At 38.7% G+C, this 17,277-nt stretch overlaps 1 protein-coding gene across 2 annotated transcripts in view; it reads left to right on the top strand.

Annotated features, from left to right (window-relative positions):
- Positions 1 to 17,277, top strand: part of brinp3a.2 (bone morphogenetic protein/retinoic acid inducible neural-specific 3a, tandem duplicate 2) — a 37,211-nt gene that overhangs the window by 3,268 nt on the left and 16,666 nt on the right. For both annotated transcript variants that reach the window (XM_054602880.1, XM_054602879.1), the window contains 2 exons: positions 14,672 to 14,862; positions 16,787 to 16,977. In XM_054602880.1, the coding sequence (XP_054458855.1) occupies positions 14,672 to 14,862; positions 16,787 to 16,977 (382 nt within the window). The remainder of the gene's footprint in view (positions 1 to 14,671; positions 14,863 to 16,786; positions 16,978 to 17,277) is intronic.

Genomic DNA, 17,277 nt, shown 5'->3' with positions numbered 1-17,277 from the left:
GATTGGATCACAATCCGTCCACAATGCAATTTTGGATGGTTTTACTTATTACATCTGATTGCAATCTGAACACCCAAAAGGCCTTTTGATAGAAGGCGTAAAGGGAGTAAAAGTTTCTGAAGCTGCTGTCAAGAAAATGCTTAGTACTTAAAAATGAATGACACTCACTTAAACTACTTCAGAAAATAACCATGGGGGGTTTTAATAATGAGTAAATTGCAATGCATATAGCGTCACTGTGTCAATAGGCATTACTGTATATCAACACGTAATGAATTTAAACAATGAGTTTCTAATAAGTATCTGAAATTACTTTATTCTGCAAACCGGAGCATGTAGGACACGCCCACCCGTTGAGTTTAACTTGATCAAAAGAAAGCTGCTTCCTGTTGGATGCAAGAGCCACTTCAAGCACAATGAACAACTGCAGATTTCCTAAACCACAGGGGAGTCTGCAGGTGCTCTGAAGAGGGTTGAGGTGAGTGTTTTAGAGCAGACTCCCTCAGCGCTGCTTCTCAACACCCCACTGCTACATTCTCACTGATGTTCTTTGCCTTGTCAACTCACCTCCTTCAGAGGTTTCGGCAAGTGGCTCCTTCTGGTAAATAAGCTGTTCAATGAATGGTAATAAATTGTAGTTTTTCATCTTTAAGACACTTTTCCTCATCTGCTATTTAATACATCAGAAAAAAAGTTTTGTGCGTTTCACAATTCATTGGACACAGCATTAAACACTTTCCCTTGAATCTGCCCCATTAATTGCTCAGTTTTTACTTGCGCTTTTACTTTTATTCAATTTGTTAACACAGCAGGCAACTGAAAGCAATTTCTCTCTAGTTAGGCTGTCTATCTAAAGTTTGATTCAATAAAGAGAGTAGAAGTGTAAAACGAGGGGAGAGGGAAGCCTCATTATGGTTCCCCTTCATATCCTTGCTTCAGGTTTTTAGACACACTAGCAGTCTGAATGGATGGCCTGGATTGATGGTCAGCCTCTGGGTTGGTCTATCACTTTGGTCCAGACTGAAATATCGCAAAAAAAATATAGGACAGATCGGCTTTAAATTTTGAACAGACATTCATTGTGTCCACAGGGTTAATCCCTATGACTTTGGTCATCCGCTGACTTTTTTTCCTAGAACCACCATGATGTTGTGATCTGTGATTTGGATTGAAATGCTTTCAAATAGACTATATTACATGGATTGCCATGAAATTTCATTCAAATATTGATATCACTTTAATCTTTTCTTAACTTTCTATAGAGCACCATCATCATCTCAATTCGTCCAATACTTTGGTTTATGACCAAATACATGCAAAACTTATGACCTTCCCATCAGCCTGATGTACTTAGTAAATGTTAGCATGCTAATACACTAAACTAAGATGGTGAACATGGTTAACATCATACCTGCTAATCATCGTCATGTTGGCATTGCCTCCGTGAACACAGCATGCTGATTTTAGCATCTAGCTCAAAGCCCTGCTGTGTCTTAGTACAGGCTCACAGAGCTGCTCGTCTTGCTGTAGACACTTAAGCCTGCTTTCTTGATGCCAAAAATTAAAAAAACGACCCTTTATTTTGAACTACCTGATTTTTGCTTGCTGTGACAGTTAGTTAACAATATTAACACAGACTGTGTCACGTCATTGATGAGGTTTAGATTTGTACATACACATTGTATGAACGTCTGTGTGACTGCAGACTTAGAAGAAAAAAAAAGTAAACAAACAAATCAAAATACAAAGCTTTTCTTGCCCACATTATGTTTTAAACTACAGTTATGGAGAAAACAAAAAGGTATGAGGAGAAAAATGTAGCACCTGTTAGAAAAACTGATTTCTATGCTATATCCTTTCACCTCTCTGACGGCCCGAGGACGGGCCCTCGCACTGTTTTGTGTAAACATGTGCTATTTACACCACTGCTATGTATAGGTATGTACTGATGCGACATATCTTTGGAAAGCTAAGATTCTTGTGATTCGATTGATGCAAACCATTTCAAGATCCGATCACAACAGCAGGTGCAATCACCGCCTCTGTCAGTCCACCACCAAACAAACAAACAGTTACAAACTTGTGTCAACCCACCTCTGAAGCCTCATAGTAATCCACAGATCAATAACATTCAGACAAAAACGCTCTTGGTACATTGGCAAAGGTCCAGGCGATCCAATCCAGTAAAGTATTTAGTCCAGAACACATTATTACATCAATAAACACCCACGGACTGCTGTTGCATCATTTCAAATTAGCCGGCAGATTCAAAATCTCTCTATCAAGACGGCCGCTGCACTCTGACCTTTCGATTGATACCTCATTTGACCCATTAGGAGCTTCCATGGCCAGTCTACAGCCGACAATAGCCAACGAGAGTGCGCGTTGACGGAAAGGGCCCGCCTCTCTTCTCGCGTCTAAAGAGCTGAGCCAATGGCAACCGATTGCTCCGATGATTGACGCTTCGTATAGCCAATGAAATTTCGAACACAGCGATATGCCGCTTCAGGGGTTTATCTAAAGCCACGACGAGGGATTCCAATGCGTAACGCCAACAGCTGCTGCCCGCTCTGTGCGCGTCCGTGCGTAAAAGGCCTAAAGTGTGGTTTCTGAGAGTTTTGGAGACGCCAATAATGGCGAAACGGTATAATTAATAACAAATATTAAATAATAATATAAATAATAAATAATTATGAGACTAGTAGCCTTTTTAGCCTAGGTAAGTGACCATGGTTACCAAGGGTCCTTTGGAGTTTCCAAATGGCCTTTTTTGGGGAACCATGTGTCAAATATTCATTTTCTGTGGTATTGTTATCAAATTTGAACTGGGACTAGGTAAGGCTTCATGCTGTGGTCCCATTGTGTTTTCCAGTCCATAAGTATCAGCTGCAGGCATCTATTTGCAAAAAAATATTCAGGCGGAAATAAAAACCTTCTACTTCAGTGTGTTAAAACTTCTATTACTCAATGCCAGTAGCACTTAGAGTGATTCTGAAAACATCAGAGTGTTACCTTTCAAAAGAGACCAAAACCATGCATGTACTCCAAATGGTTCAAGAACAGCTTTCAATTTACCTTGGGTATGCCTTGGATAGGCGTTTTAGGCAGATTTTCCCAGAATGGTAAGGGGATATAGTACATATTGTGTACATATTTCTCATGATCTGAGGAATTTAAATCAATAAGTGTCAATGGCCATGGCTCAGATCCAACACAAGTAAGGTGGACAGATTCATCTTGAGCTTGTTTTTGTTATAAATGATCATTTTTGACTGTCCGATTTTGGTTGAGAAGCACATCGCTTTGTGCAAAAAAGAGGGCAGAGGTGATAGAAAGTGACTATGTCCTTTCTGGTCCGGTCTTCCTCATGTGTAAATTCCATATTGCTGCTTTATCCTAATAAATACTCAATGACAGGATAAGATGGATCACCAGAATTGGTGCTCCGAGTTACAGTGTTTGAGCTACATCAGCAATGATTGTGATGAGTGATGAATTCACACCATGTTCGCTGCCCTCTTTAATTCCTTGCCTGTCTTACTGATTGAATTGAAAAAAATCAACCAGTCGTCTGTAGGAAATGGAAGAGGGTTTATGTTTTTGTGTCTTTGTGTGTTTTGGCGATTTGCTGTGGAGCAAACCCATTGCTTCCAGTGCAAACACAATGTGGGCCTTCAGCCTTAGCCACCTGTCCACAGGAAACATTGCCAAGGGAGAGCAGACACATTCACCAGGGTGAAGGGAGTGTGTATTGACGTGTTTTTGGCCCCATTCTGAACATATTGCTTTGGTTAATGCATGTGATTATTTTTTTATGGGATAAGATTTAAATATAAACATAATTTATCTGTGGAAAATTCACTATGATCATTAAATATTATTAAACTGCTTAAAGATTAGGCTGCATGCCAGGGAGTAGATGTGGATACAACAACTAACAGAAGCATGGTGGAGAAAGACATTTTTTTACAATACCAATTCACCAATCTACAAATACTCCAATCCAATACAAAATTGAATCACAAGTTCTGCTTTCAAAATCCTATTCAAGTATTATCGGCTTAAGTGTAAAAGTGCATTTTATAACATTATTAGATGGTTACTAATGCATCAATGCATACGCTATACTTAACTACTTTATGTGGAATTGACTCCATGCAGCTTTCAACATGGAGACTGCTGTGCCAGTTGCTAGGAGCTAACGGTGCTACCAGTACCAACAGTGAAAACAACAGCAACAGAGCTGACAGAGCAAACCAGGGGGGAACCGGAGGCCGGGCACTATAGAAGAGCGTCAGCCATTTGCTAACCAGCAGTGCACAACTGAGAGACTCACATGCACAAACATAGATGCACGGCCGGCCCCAGTACAAAAACAGAGTTCAGAGAAGTCAGATTTAACACATACAAGGGAGTGTGTTTGCTTTTTTGTGTGCTGTCATAATAATGCTCTGAATCCTGTATATAGTGCCTTTAAAGTTATTTTAATTACACCATCTGAGAAGGGGAAATCATTCTGTGTGCTAGCAACTCAATGACATCTGATCTATGTGACAAATTATCCCTATGCTGTTTTTTAAGGGGTCATAAACCAGATACTGTAGGATTGCAACCAGGGGTCGACTGGCCATCTGGCAGACTTTCTTTTTTTGGATGACTGGCCCATTAATAGGGTAGCCCAAATTGGCACATTGTTTTATTTTTTGACTTTTATTTGTTGCACGCTAAATGTTCAATGTTCAACAACTCAAACAGCTTGGCCATGATAGCGTCCAATGCGTTAAACTGATGAAACTGAAGTACCTTGGCGAAAAGGAGCAACAGAATTGATAATAATAATGACTTGGTTGTAAAGGAGATTGCAGCGCCTAAAGTTAACTCTGTGGTGAAACCCATTTAATTTCCTCTCTTCCCCTGCAGGACGAACCATTTGGCCCATCGGGGGTTTAAGATAAGACGAGGCTAGCTTATCACAGTCAACGATAACTGAAGAAACGAACGACAGCAGGGATTTGCAAATACTCTTTCTATACCCCCCCCCCAAAAAAAAAAGATATCTGTCCTGCACTCCCTCGTTGTGTATTCCTCTTTTTCCACAGAATGTGCTGCGGCTTTGAACTAGAGCTTCCAAGCTGAAATGCCCCACTCAAGAGACACTGTGTCCCATTTGAAGAGGTCATTTATTTGTATGGCATGAAATAAGGTGAAGATTAATAGCTACACTAGATGTATCTGAGCAAGAGATTTGTCAAAGGCTTTGTCTGAATACTAGTGTCAGCAAAAAGGTCAGCGGGTACCACATATCCATTTAACATCATTATGTTTACTTACCACACTCTGCCTAGACTTTTTACTGAATATAGTGTGAATCAGTGTCTTGTTTCATGATTATATAAGATAAATTGAAATCGATGTGTGTTGCAAAAAACCTCCGTTGGCAGCAGTTTGAATTCTCAGGGATTTACACTTTGTATCATTCAAACATCTGGGGGTTTGAGCTTTCCTCATTACTCCTGGTTTAATGTGATATATACCCTTTCAAAAGGCCACAGTCCCTCCATCCATCATCAGCAGCCAAGGTTGTTCAACCCGTTCTGATTACAGCAGTCAAGCTTTTATTTTGGAGACAGAGATGTGCAACATTTGACTGATAATGCATAAATTCACTGACTGTTTATTTTCTTCTTGCACAATGTAATCTGACAAAAATGATCCCTCTGGCAAGACAATTTATCATGTTCATGTCTTTGTGACTCATTTGTGGTTCAAGGTACACGTAGACATGTTTAAAAAAAAAAGAAAAAAGCATCTGGATGAAGCCCCTTAAAAACAAAACAGAATGCTCTCTAAAAAAAGGCAAACAGCTCTTTGAGGAACTTCTTTCTCATATAAGCGTGATTATGTAAGTAATTTTGGGCAGTTTGAGTCTGATAGTTAAAATTGACACCACACTCCTGAAGCTCCCTCAAGTAATTTCAAAGTAATCACAACGGATCTGTTATAATTACAGCTGTGATATCTGTTTGTGACTTCATAACTGTCTGTTGATACATTCATGGCTACGCAGATTTGTGACAAGTGCTTGAAAAAAAACAAATACAGTCTAGTCCATGGCCTTATACCCGAGTTGTACCTTTTTTAAACATCAAAGCTGGTTACGGTCTTCAAACAGTGTCTTTGTGTTTCAATTCAATTCAATTCAGTTTATTTTGTATAGCCCAGAATCACAAATTACAAATTTGCCTCAGAGGGCTTTACAATCTGTACACATGCGACATCCTCTGTCCTTCCCTCACATCGGCACAGGAAAAACTCCCCTAAAAAAACCCTTTAACAGGGAGAAAAAAGGAAGAAACCTATGGGAGAGCGACAGAGGAGGGATCCTTCTCCCAGGATGGACAGAATGCAATAGATGTCATGTGTACAGAATGAACAGCATAACAGAGATACAACACATTCAATGTATATGACATAAATGATTCATATAATAAGACTACTTATAATAACAGCAGCAATTATTATAGTAGAATTATAATTATGAAAATAGGGATAGTAATGTGATTAATAATAATAATCGAAGTAGCAGTGGGTGTCAGTCGGCTCACAGCAGGAGGCACGACTACGGTCCAGGTACCACAACGATTCATGGAAACCTGCAGAGTGAGAAAGCAAAAAGGGCTTCAGGGTGGAAGTAAAGCTAAAATGCTTAATGGTACAGGTAATAGTAATAGTAATGTGACTAGTAATAATAATGGTGGTAGCAGTCGGTGTCAGCAGGGCCGTAGCAGGATGCACGACCACGGTCCAGGTACAGCCACGATTTATAGAAGCCTGCGAAGCGAGAAAGCACAAAGACTCCAGGGTAGAAGCAAGTCAATAAGCGTAATAGTACAGGCAATAATAATAGTAATGTGACTAATAATGATAGTGGTAGTAGTAGTGGGTGTCAGCAGGGCCTCAGCAGGTGGCATGATGACAGTCCAAATATAACCCCGATTCCTGGGAACCTGCGAGGCGAAAAGCACAAGAACTCCGGGGAAGAAGCAAAATCAGTAATGTGCATAAATAGGAGATTAATACATAAAGAGGGAGTGAGAGAAGAGGAGAGAGGAGCTCAGTGTATCCTAGGTAGTCCCCCGGCTGTCTAGGCATATAGCAGCATATCTAGGGGCTGGGCCAAGGCGAACCTGAGCCAGCCCTAACTATAGGAGCTATCAAAAAGCCTGCTCTTAAAAGTGGTGAGTGTGTCTGCCCCCGGACTGAAACTGGAACCTGGTTCCACAGAAGAGGAGCCTGATAACTGAAGGCTCTGGCTCTCATCCTAATTTTATATACTCTAGGAACCACAAGTAACCCTGCATTGATTGAGCGCAGCTTTCTAGTCGGGTAATATGGAACTATAAGTTCCTTAAGATAAGACGGTGCCTGGCCAGTTAGAGCTTTGTAGGTAAGTAAAATAATTTTAAATTCTATTCTCGATTTAACAGGGAGCCAGTGCAGAGAAGCTAATACTGGAGTAATATGATCTCTTTTCTTAGTTTTTGTTAGAACACGTGCTGCAGCATTCTGGATCAACTGTGAGGGAAGGAAAGATCTAAGAGACCTTTAGGCAAATTTGTAATTTGTGATTCTGAGCAGCCTGATAATAAGGAGTTACAGCCTGATAATCTAGTCTAAGAGGTAACAAATGCATGAACTAGTTTTTCTGCATCGCTTTGAGACAGGATTTGCCTGATTTTCGCAATGTTACATAAATGAAAAAAGGCTGTCCTTGAGATCTGTTTTATATAAGAGTTAAAAGACAGATCCTGATCAAAGATAACTCCAAGGTTCTTAACGGTAGTGCTGGATGCTAGAGCAATGCCATCTAGAGAAACTATATCGTTAGATAATTGATTTCGAAGGTGATCTGGGCCTAGTAGGATAAATTCTGTTTTTTCGGAGTTTAACATTAAGAAGTTACAGGTCATCCAGGTTTTTATGTCCGTAAGACATGCTTGAAGTTTAGAGAACTGGTTAGTTTTGTCTGGCTTAATTGATAGATATAACTGGGTATCATCTGCATAACAATGAAAGTTTACTGAGTGTTTTCTGATAATATTCCCCAAGGGAAGCATATATAAGGTAAATAAAATAGGTCCAAGAACAGACCCCTGTGGAACTCCGTGACTGACCCTGGTTTTCATCGAGCTTTCATTGTTTACATATACAAACTGAGATCGGTCTGATAAATACGACTTAAACCAGCTAAGTGCGGTTCCTTTAATGCCTATTAGATGCTCCAATCTCTGTAATAGGATTTGATGATCAATGGTATCAAATGCAGCACTAAGGTCTAGCAATACAAGTACAGAGACAAGTCCTTTGTCTGACGCTATTAGAAGGTCATTGGTAATTTTCACCAGTGCCGTCTCTGTGCTATGATTCACTCTAAATCCTGACTGAAAATCCTCAAATAAACTATTGTTATGCATAAAGTCACACAGCTGATTTGCTACTGCTTTCTCAAGGATCTTAGAGAGGAACGGAAGGTTAGATATAGGTCTATAGTTAGCCAACACCTCTGGATCAAGAGTAGGTTTCTTAAGAAGAGGTTTAATTACAGCTAGTTTGAAGGCCTGTGGTACATGGCCCGTAGTAAAGACAGATTGATAATTTCTAATAAAGAATTGCTAATTAAAGGTAAAACTTCCTTAAGCAGCCTAGTCGGAATCGGGTCTAAGAGACAGGTGGAAGGTTTAGACTTAGAAATAGTTAAAGTCAATTGTTGAAGGTCGATGGGCGAAAAGCCATCTAAATATATTTCAGGTTCTACAGCTGTGGATCGATCGGTACTGGTTGAGGGCAGTAGATTATACATTTTTTCTCTAATAGTTAGAATCTTATCATTAAAGAAGTTCATGAAGTCACTACTACTGAGGTTTATAGGAATACACGGCTCAACAGAGCTGTGACTCTCTGTCAGCCTGGCTACAGTGCTGAAGAGAACCCTTGGGGTTGTTCTTATTTTCTCTATTAATGCTGAATAATAGGCTGCTCTAGCATTACGGAGTGCCTTCTTATATATTTTAAGACTGTCTCGCCAGACTAACCGCGCTTCATCCACATTGGTGGAACGCCATATCCTTTCAAGTTTTCGCGATATTTGCTTTAATTCGCGGGTTTGAGGTTATACCATGGAGCAAACCTCCTTTCTTTTATTAGCTTCTTTTTTAGAGGAGCTATAGAGTCTAGTGTCATTCGCAGTGAGCATGCAGCACTATCAACAAGATGGTCAATCTGAGACGGACTAAAGCTAGCGTAGGAGTCCTCTGTTATATTGAGCAATGGTACTGAATGAAACCCTGAAGAAATCGCGTCTTTAAATTTAGCTACAGCATTATCAGATAGACATCTAGTGTAGAAACTTTTGCCTAATGGCGTACACTCTGGTAGAAAAAAATCAAAGGTTATTAGACAATGGTCCAATAAAAGAGAGTTCTGTTGAGAGACAATTACATTTTCTATTTCAATACCATATATCAGAACAAGGTCGAGGGTATGGTTAAAACAGTGAGTCGGTTTATGTACACACTGACAGAAGCCAATAGAATCTAATAATGAACTAAATGCAGTACTAAGGCTATCATTATACACATCCACATGAATATTAAAATCCCCTACAATAATAGCTTTATCTGTTTTGAGGACTAAACTTGATAAAAACTCTGAGAATTCAGATAGGAATTCAGAATACGCACCTGGTGCACGATACACTATAACAAATAAAATTGACTTTAATGCTTTCCCGCTCGGGTTTGAAAGACTAAGAACAAGGCTTTCAAATGAGTTGTAATTTAATTTAGGTTTAGGGTTTATTAATAGGCTTGAGTCAAAGATAGCTGCTACTCCACCTCCTCGGCCTGTGCCTCGAGGAATATGAGTATTAATATGACTTGGAGGAGTTGATTCATTAAGGCTAACGTACTCTTCATGACACAGCCAGGTTTCAGTAAGACAAAATAAATCAACATGATTATCTGATATTAAATCATTTACAAGTACACCCTTAGATGACAGAGATCTAATATTTAAGAGTCCACATTTAATTGTCCTGTTTTGATTGTCCTGTTTTGATGCACTGTTGCATTGGTTGCCTTAACTTTTATTAAGTTATTTTGTATAACTCCTCTTCTGTTGACTTTAAATAATTGAAGTGGCCGTGGGGCAGACACAGTCTCTATAGGGTTTTGGGTGGGTAACTGGGTGGGTAACTGCTCCAAAGGAAGCGCAGAGAAGTGTGAAAGACTGCGACTCTGCTTCTGCTTCCTGGTCTGAACTCTGGGTCATGGATTAGGTCCACTAATGAACTGGGTCAGATTTCTAGAGATGAGATCCGCTCCATCCAAAGTAGGATGAATGCCGTCTCTCCTAATCAGACCAGGTTTTCCCCAGAAAGTATGCCAATTGTCTACGAAGCCCACATTGTTTGCAGGACACCACCTCGACAGCCAGCGGCGGAATGATGACATGTTTAAATAGTTTAAATACATATTTAAATAGTTTTGTTACAGATGCTGAAACAGGTTATTTCTCTGCAGGTGACGTTTTTATTTGTCTATAATCTTCCCACTGCTTCGTGAATTAATATTATTACCAAGCCACACAAATTAACTGCCTTTACATATGAATGGATCAACCCTGCTGTTATTCTTATTAGGGTATTAAGTTATATGAGCAATCACTTCCTTTGCTCACAGAATATTTTTTGAAGTTCATATTACTTTCTAGACGTATAGAAGAGTACACTGTTTTTTGGGAGTCAAATAAACTCAAACCCTTTTTGTAACAAAACATCTCTTGGGTTTCTATGTCCTTCAGTAGAGGAACTAAGGTTCATAAAAGTTGGGATACTCCTACCCGAAGTAGAACAAAGTACAACCACTTTTTAACAACTTAAAAATGTCTGGGGGTTGTTATGAAAATATTTGTCTGCAAAAATTACTTTTTTGGGTTGATGTTTGGATCCTCCTCGAAACCACAAATACTGAAAATGTGCGCTACTTCGAAAGGGAGAGCGTCTGCCTTATCATATGTATCTCTGGAAATAATGATCAGAATGACACCAAATTTGCATACAACAAAACAAATGTTTAATCAATAAGATAAGATAATCCTTTATTAGTCCCGCAGTGGGGAAATTTACAGAGAGACAAGAGACAAGAGATATAGTAAATAAAAAAACCAAGATCAAAATAAGTATTATAAATAAGCAATGAGCAATAAAAGACAGTAAAAAACAGTAAAGAACAGTAGAGAATCCACAGTAACTGAAATATTATATATACAGACAGAAACTATTATAACTATTGTATTGCACAGTGTATTAGTGTCATGTGGTCTACTGGGAGCAGAGCTGGTTGTGCAACCTGACAGCAGCAGGAAGGAAGGACTTGCGGTACCTCTCCTTCACAATACCTTTGTCCATCTTTGAAAACACTTAAACCCACAAATATCAGTGGAAATTAAATAGGAAATTCAAAATCAAAAAGTTATGTAAATAATAGGATCTGACCCTTTTCTAGCAATATCGGATTTTATTAATAATAATAAATTAATATCAATATATGTTATTATTAACAATTAAATTATGATTTGTAAAACCTATTCTTGTAAAAGAATAATAGTAATTAGCTCACGACGTAAGACACCATGAGTTTAACTAACTGAATTTAACATTAGATTCAATTTCCACGTCACCCAATTTCGGAAAAATAGGGAAAACTTCACCCTTAATCTCAGGGTTAAAATAAACACAATTTATGAATAAATGATGAATATGATGAAGAGTTCAATGAATAACAATGAACCACACATTTATGAAAAGAATTGCATGTGACCAGGTAAAATTTGTAATTCATATCATTGATTGATGTCTATCAATAAAATAAACGTTTATACCTTAAATTTAGCTAAAAACATTTATGCACCATTCAGCAGGTGAAAGTTTTACTGTATTCTGTATCTATATCCTTAGAAATGTGGCTGAGCGTAATGAGAAAGGTGGGTTCAAAAGACATGGTAGACACATCCGTAACGGTTTGAGGGCCATGGTTGACCTAAAAGTCCTATCTTGAGTTTGTACAGGCATGTGGTAGATTAAGTGTCTAACCACTTAGTGACCCATGGGTCCTGAGGGTAGTCTCTGGACAAGGTTTATTATTACAGCTTGTGTCATAAACATTTGGGTAACTAAAATGATAAAATTAGTTACTTTCAACGTTACTAAGAGGGTGTGGATGTACTATTTGTTCCAATTCCAGCTGCCATAAATGCAACTTAGTGTTGACCAGAGAGTAATAAATAGTGCTTTACCATTTAAATGTCTGTGATCAATCTTAAAAAAAAATAGGAATATTTTTTGTTTTGTTTTCTTTCTGCAAAAACTTCATTATATTGAGATTCTAAGGCAGTGATTCAGATTACTTTCTCTCAAATTACTTATTTGACTTTGCGGAGCTATTCAGATGTAGGATATTACGCAGATATCTTTCTTCTCAAATCACAATATCCTCAGCCTAAAATGTGTACTGTTTTGCCAAATGTAAGACAAACTAAACAAATGTAAGTCCAACTTTCAATTCATAGGATGCTCTCTCTGTTAACATGAGTGTGGAACTGCAGGTCAAGAAGAACACAAAAGGACACTTTGCATGGAATTTGTTGAAGTAAAATAACTTTGTATATGAGTCAACACACTGCCAAATGCAGCATCAGTGAAAATAGCTTACCCTTGGGTAAATGTTCTACAAAAAATACTAGAGAGAATACGTGCAGGGTGCCAGGTTGGTCTTTATTGATTGCACATCTGTATCCTTTAGTTCATTGTGTTTTGCTTCAGTTCAGCTTACCATGCGGCCTTTTCTATTTTCTGTATATTTTTTTCTTGTTATGTATTATTGTTAGCTTTTTACATGAAAGTCGAAAGTCACAATAGCTTTAAAGCTGTTAGAGGGAGATAATCAGGAAGAAAGTCCTGCCTTAACAGTATAAAAAAGCTTTATTAAAATTCAGCTCCCTCCCTGCTGCGAGGACTTGCATCGTTTTATCCAACACCTTTTTACACACAACTCATCAAATACTGACACGCAGAGTGGCCCTCTGCGTCTGAGGCACCAAGGCACACTTTAGCATCTGTATGAGATGCACCAGTCTTTCAAGTAACTCCAAAATAAGCCCATCCACATTATTATTACACTATTATTACACTTATTACACCAACTGACGTGGTATAAAGACTGAGAAAGTCCACGTAGGGCGGTTGGGGTGGCGGTTAGATGGGTCAAACCAACACGGGGCTCACCAAGGGCTGCTGTCCTTGTTGCTTATGGAACCAAGTCAACGTTGACTTATTTTACCTCAGTTGTGTTACTGGCTTACGTACTAACGGCATGCAGTTACCTAACAAAGAGACAGATTTTACGTAACAAACGTACTTAGTCTAACTTCCGCCACAATTTTTCTAACCAAGCGTAACCAAATATTTACCTAGTTTTGTTGCGTTAGTAAACTTAATAACTAAGTCAACCCATGTTGGAAGTTTATTTTGAAAATAAACTGTATGCATGTCATGAGCGGAAACAGACACGCCATCCAAGACATGCCCACAAGTGATGCTAGAGGGCTACCTAAGAGTCATAGTTTGAAGAATAGGGCCACTGACCGAGCGTCAATATTTGTCGAGTAAGGAATGAAAATGTGTTGCATCATCATCCTAAGGCTGTCAAACATGTTATGCAATCAAATAGGAACATGTCCAGATGTATAAGTATTATAAGCTAAATTTATGGTGGAGGTCAGGCATAGTTGTCAGAGGGAAAGAGAATAACTTTAAAAGGCAACTAAGGCTGACAGTCTTGTATTCACACTGCTTTCATTTTTATGACAGTTTTGCTCCCACTTCGGAACAGAAGAAATTCTCTCTTTGAGCAAACCGTGCTATCTCTTGTACTACCTTGTGTTTCATTCCATTTCTATGTATATCTCTGCCATGATGGCCAATTAAGGAAAACATCTGTCAGCTGTGTAGTAGGAGCACATTTCCGTCCAAGGTGACAACCATAGTTTCAAATGATACCAGGTTTTAGTCTGGATGTTTTTTTTTCTTTTCTTAACTCACTAGATTTCTCTCTCTTTCTCATTCTCTCTTTCCTTCTCCATTAATTCACTTTCACTTTAGTTCAGGCTTTGTCGGCATGGTCGAGGGATTCCTTACATTGCAAAAGCAAAGAGCGACACAATGAATTAAATTCGCTACTCTCTCTTTCTCTTTTGCTCTGTCTCTCTCCTCTAGCGATTTATTCTGCCTACCTACTCAGCTTTAGGCAAATGATGTCCCTATATGATGTCGCTATATAAGAAGCAGAGAGGCACCTTTTCTACCATGATGCTAAAGATGCCATAATGATTCTTTTTATTATGAATTAATATGTTTAATAAATAATTCTTCAGTTTATACAATGTCCAATTATATTTTTAAATTGCTTGTTTATTTTGTTTTAACAACAGAAACCCAAAGATATACATGTTATGTATGATGAAAGTAAGAGAAAGCAGCAAATATTCCTTCACTCTTAACCAAACTCCACTATTAATACAGTTTTATTGTTGTTTTGTTTTGCTTTTTTTCCAGGGAGTTTGGGAGATGGAAGGTGAACAACTTGGCAGTGGAAAGGAGAGATTTCTTAGAGTCTTCGTTACCTCTGACTCCTGAGTTCATCAGGAACATCAGACTGCTGGGCCGCAGGCCCACCACCCAGATTATAACTGACAATCTGATCAGGAAGTATGGGACTCACTTCCTGTTGTCAGCTACACTGGGAGGTAAACTGAAAACAGTTGTTTGAGTGAATATAGGTTAATAGTATTGTTTAGATATCTTTATAGTGGTAACTTATTGACGAATAATACTACCAACAAACTAATAAATTGGCCAACTGACTCCACCATTATATTTTTTGTTCACTAAAGCCATTCATCCCTTGTTTTTTTACTTTTATTTTGTATTTCAAGCCTTGCATTCTAGCTCAACTTTTCACCAATTTCCAATAACAAAGGAGGCACATTCCTAATTCATAAAAAATCCTTGAGCCAATGGGTCCTTAATTTCTGACAGACTTACGTCATTCTCATTGTAAGTGAGCAGCCGTCAATTTTGCTGGATAAAATTGTTACCAATGCTGGCAGATTTTATCAGCCTGTCATTATCTTATAGGAAGTATGCAAAAAAGCTTAAATCTTAAATTATCTGATAAAGGTAAAGTAAGCTGACAATTCAGACAGAAAATACAGAAATTTTGGATAATTAATATTGTTGTAATCAAGTATAGAGCTTATAAGGCCAACTATGTCAGTCACATAGTATGAGGAAATGTGTTTTTAGGAATAACTTTTCTCCCATATGATATATGAAAAACTTTGATGGCTTTTCTAAAGTATTTGTGTTGATAAAAGCTTTTGGAGTTTGCTCCCCCCCGGGCGTTGCATATGGAAAACAGATGGACATGGCACAATAACTCACAGTTAGTAACTGAATAACACATCACAGCAAAATTGTATGCCCCTTGCAGCCCAGAAATGGCTCTTCAGAGATTCACTGTGTGAATACATGTAAAAGCCTGCGTACTATAAACACTCCACTGCCAGTCACAGCCACCCTACTTTAGGTTTTCTGCAATGTGATGACAAGCATTAATGATCCTCTGAGTGAAGAAAAAATAATAAAAATAATAATTTAAAATGCCGGAGAAGTCCTAGCAAGTCTTGCGAAACCAATTTGTTTTTACAGAGCAACACTTGTCAATTATTTTAGACCCGATTCCTAGCTTAGAAAAAGGTCACTGTTGTGAGTGGCTGCATTTATTGCAACGTTACCAGCTGCCTGAGCTGATGCAGGTCCTCTCTCTGGCTCCCCGCCAGCACTTAGTGGTATGAAGAGAGGAGAATGAGGAGTTTGCCTTGGATTGTTGCCAGAGATATGCCTCTGTGGTTCTGAATGGATTGCCTCTGTGTTCAGAAACATATGGACTTAATGAAATTAATAAATAGATTGTGATATCAAGAGGGTGCCCTTCAGCAGCTGAGCAAGAAAAGCAGTGGGCAGACAAATGGCCCTAAGATATTAACACTGCATTATGATGAGGAATATGATGTGCAGTGTCTTGGGGACTCTCAAGGAAAGAGTGCAGTGCACCATGGCCCATAGACTTATGAATCTGTTGCTGTACAGGGTGGCATGGCTTATCCTAATTGTGGTTCAGTGTCTTTTACTTAAGAGGCCCCTTGTTGTTTCTGTTCTCTTGTGTGTGTGTGTGTGTGTGTGTGTGTGTGTGTGTGTGTGTGTGTGTGTGTGTGTGTGTGTGTGTGTGTGTGTGTGTGTGTGTGTGTGTGTGTGTGTGTGTTAGTCTCCTGGAGCAGAGTTGGTGGCATTTTTTTAAATTAGTGTAAAATTGAGGATTAATTGAAATCAATTTCAAACAAAAAAGTAATCATAAGCTGACATGAAAAGATGCCAAATACCAAATGCAGACACTTGAACCTCATTAACAAAAAGTCCAAGTGAAAAGGTCTAATACAGTTGGCACTTTTTGATTGACAAGTGATTTGAGGAACGTGCAGCAAATAAACATCTCAAACATGAGCGCTTAGCACCAAAGATAAGACAAAGTGCACCTCAGCCTCTATCCCTTGAAATCTAAAATTAATATTTTTCTTTATTTTCTTCTTTAAATGTTATGTTTATTTGCAGGAGAAGAGGCCTTAACGATATTTGTGGACAAAAGGAAACTTACTAAGAAGGCAGAGGTGAGCGATTACTCGAGTAACTCCTCCACTGTGACTCTGGAAGCTCTGCACCAGCTGGCTGCCTCCTACTTCATCGACAGGGAGAGCACTTTGCGCAAGCTGCACCACATCCAGATCGCCTCCACTGCCATCAAGGTAATGCCTTCATATCTCTATTGTTGAGTTCTTGGGGCACATTCACGGACCAATGCATTGATTTTCAAGATTCAATCTTCTTTAATCTTCCATAAGCCCAAATTCAAATCAATGTCATAACATATGACAATAAGCTGAGATGGTAAAAAGCTAGAAGGCTGGTAACCTTGGTATATTACTGTCTCACCTACTTCTTTGGAAACCTTCTGGCGCCTTTGTTCCAACAGTATATTATCTCATATTTGAACAAAACGACAATTCTAAACTGTTTACCTTTGTTTGCACACTAATTTAGCAAAT

Source organism: Anoplopoma fimbria, chromosome 8 (genome assembly GCF_027596085.1).
Source record: "Anoplopoma fimbria isolate UVic2021 breed Golden Eagle Sablefish chromosome 8, Afim_UVic_2022, whole genome shotgun sequence".
In the NCBI taxonomy this organism is placed as follows: domain Eukaryota; kingdom Metazoa; phylum Chordata; class Actinopteri; order Perciformes; family Anoplopomatidae; genus Anoplopoma; species Anoplopoma fimbria.
The sequence above is the reverse complement of the archived record's forward strand: the minus strand, read 5'-3'. Positions and strand labels throughout refer to the sequence as shown.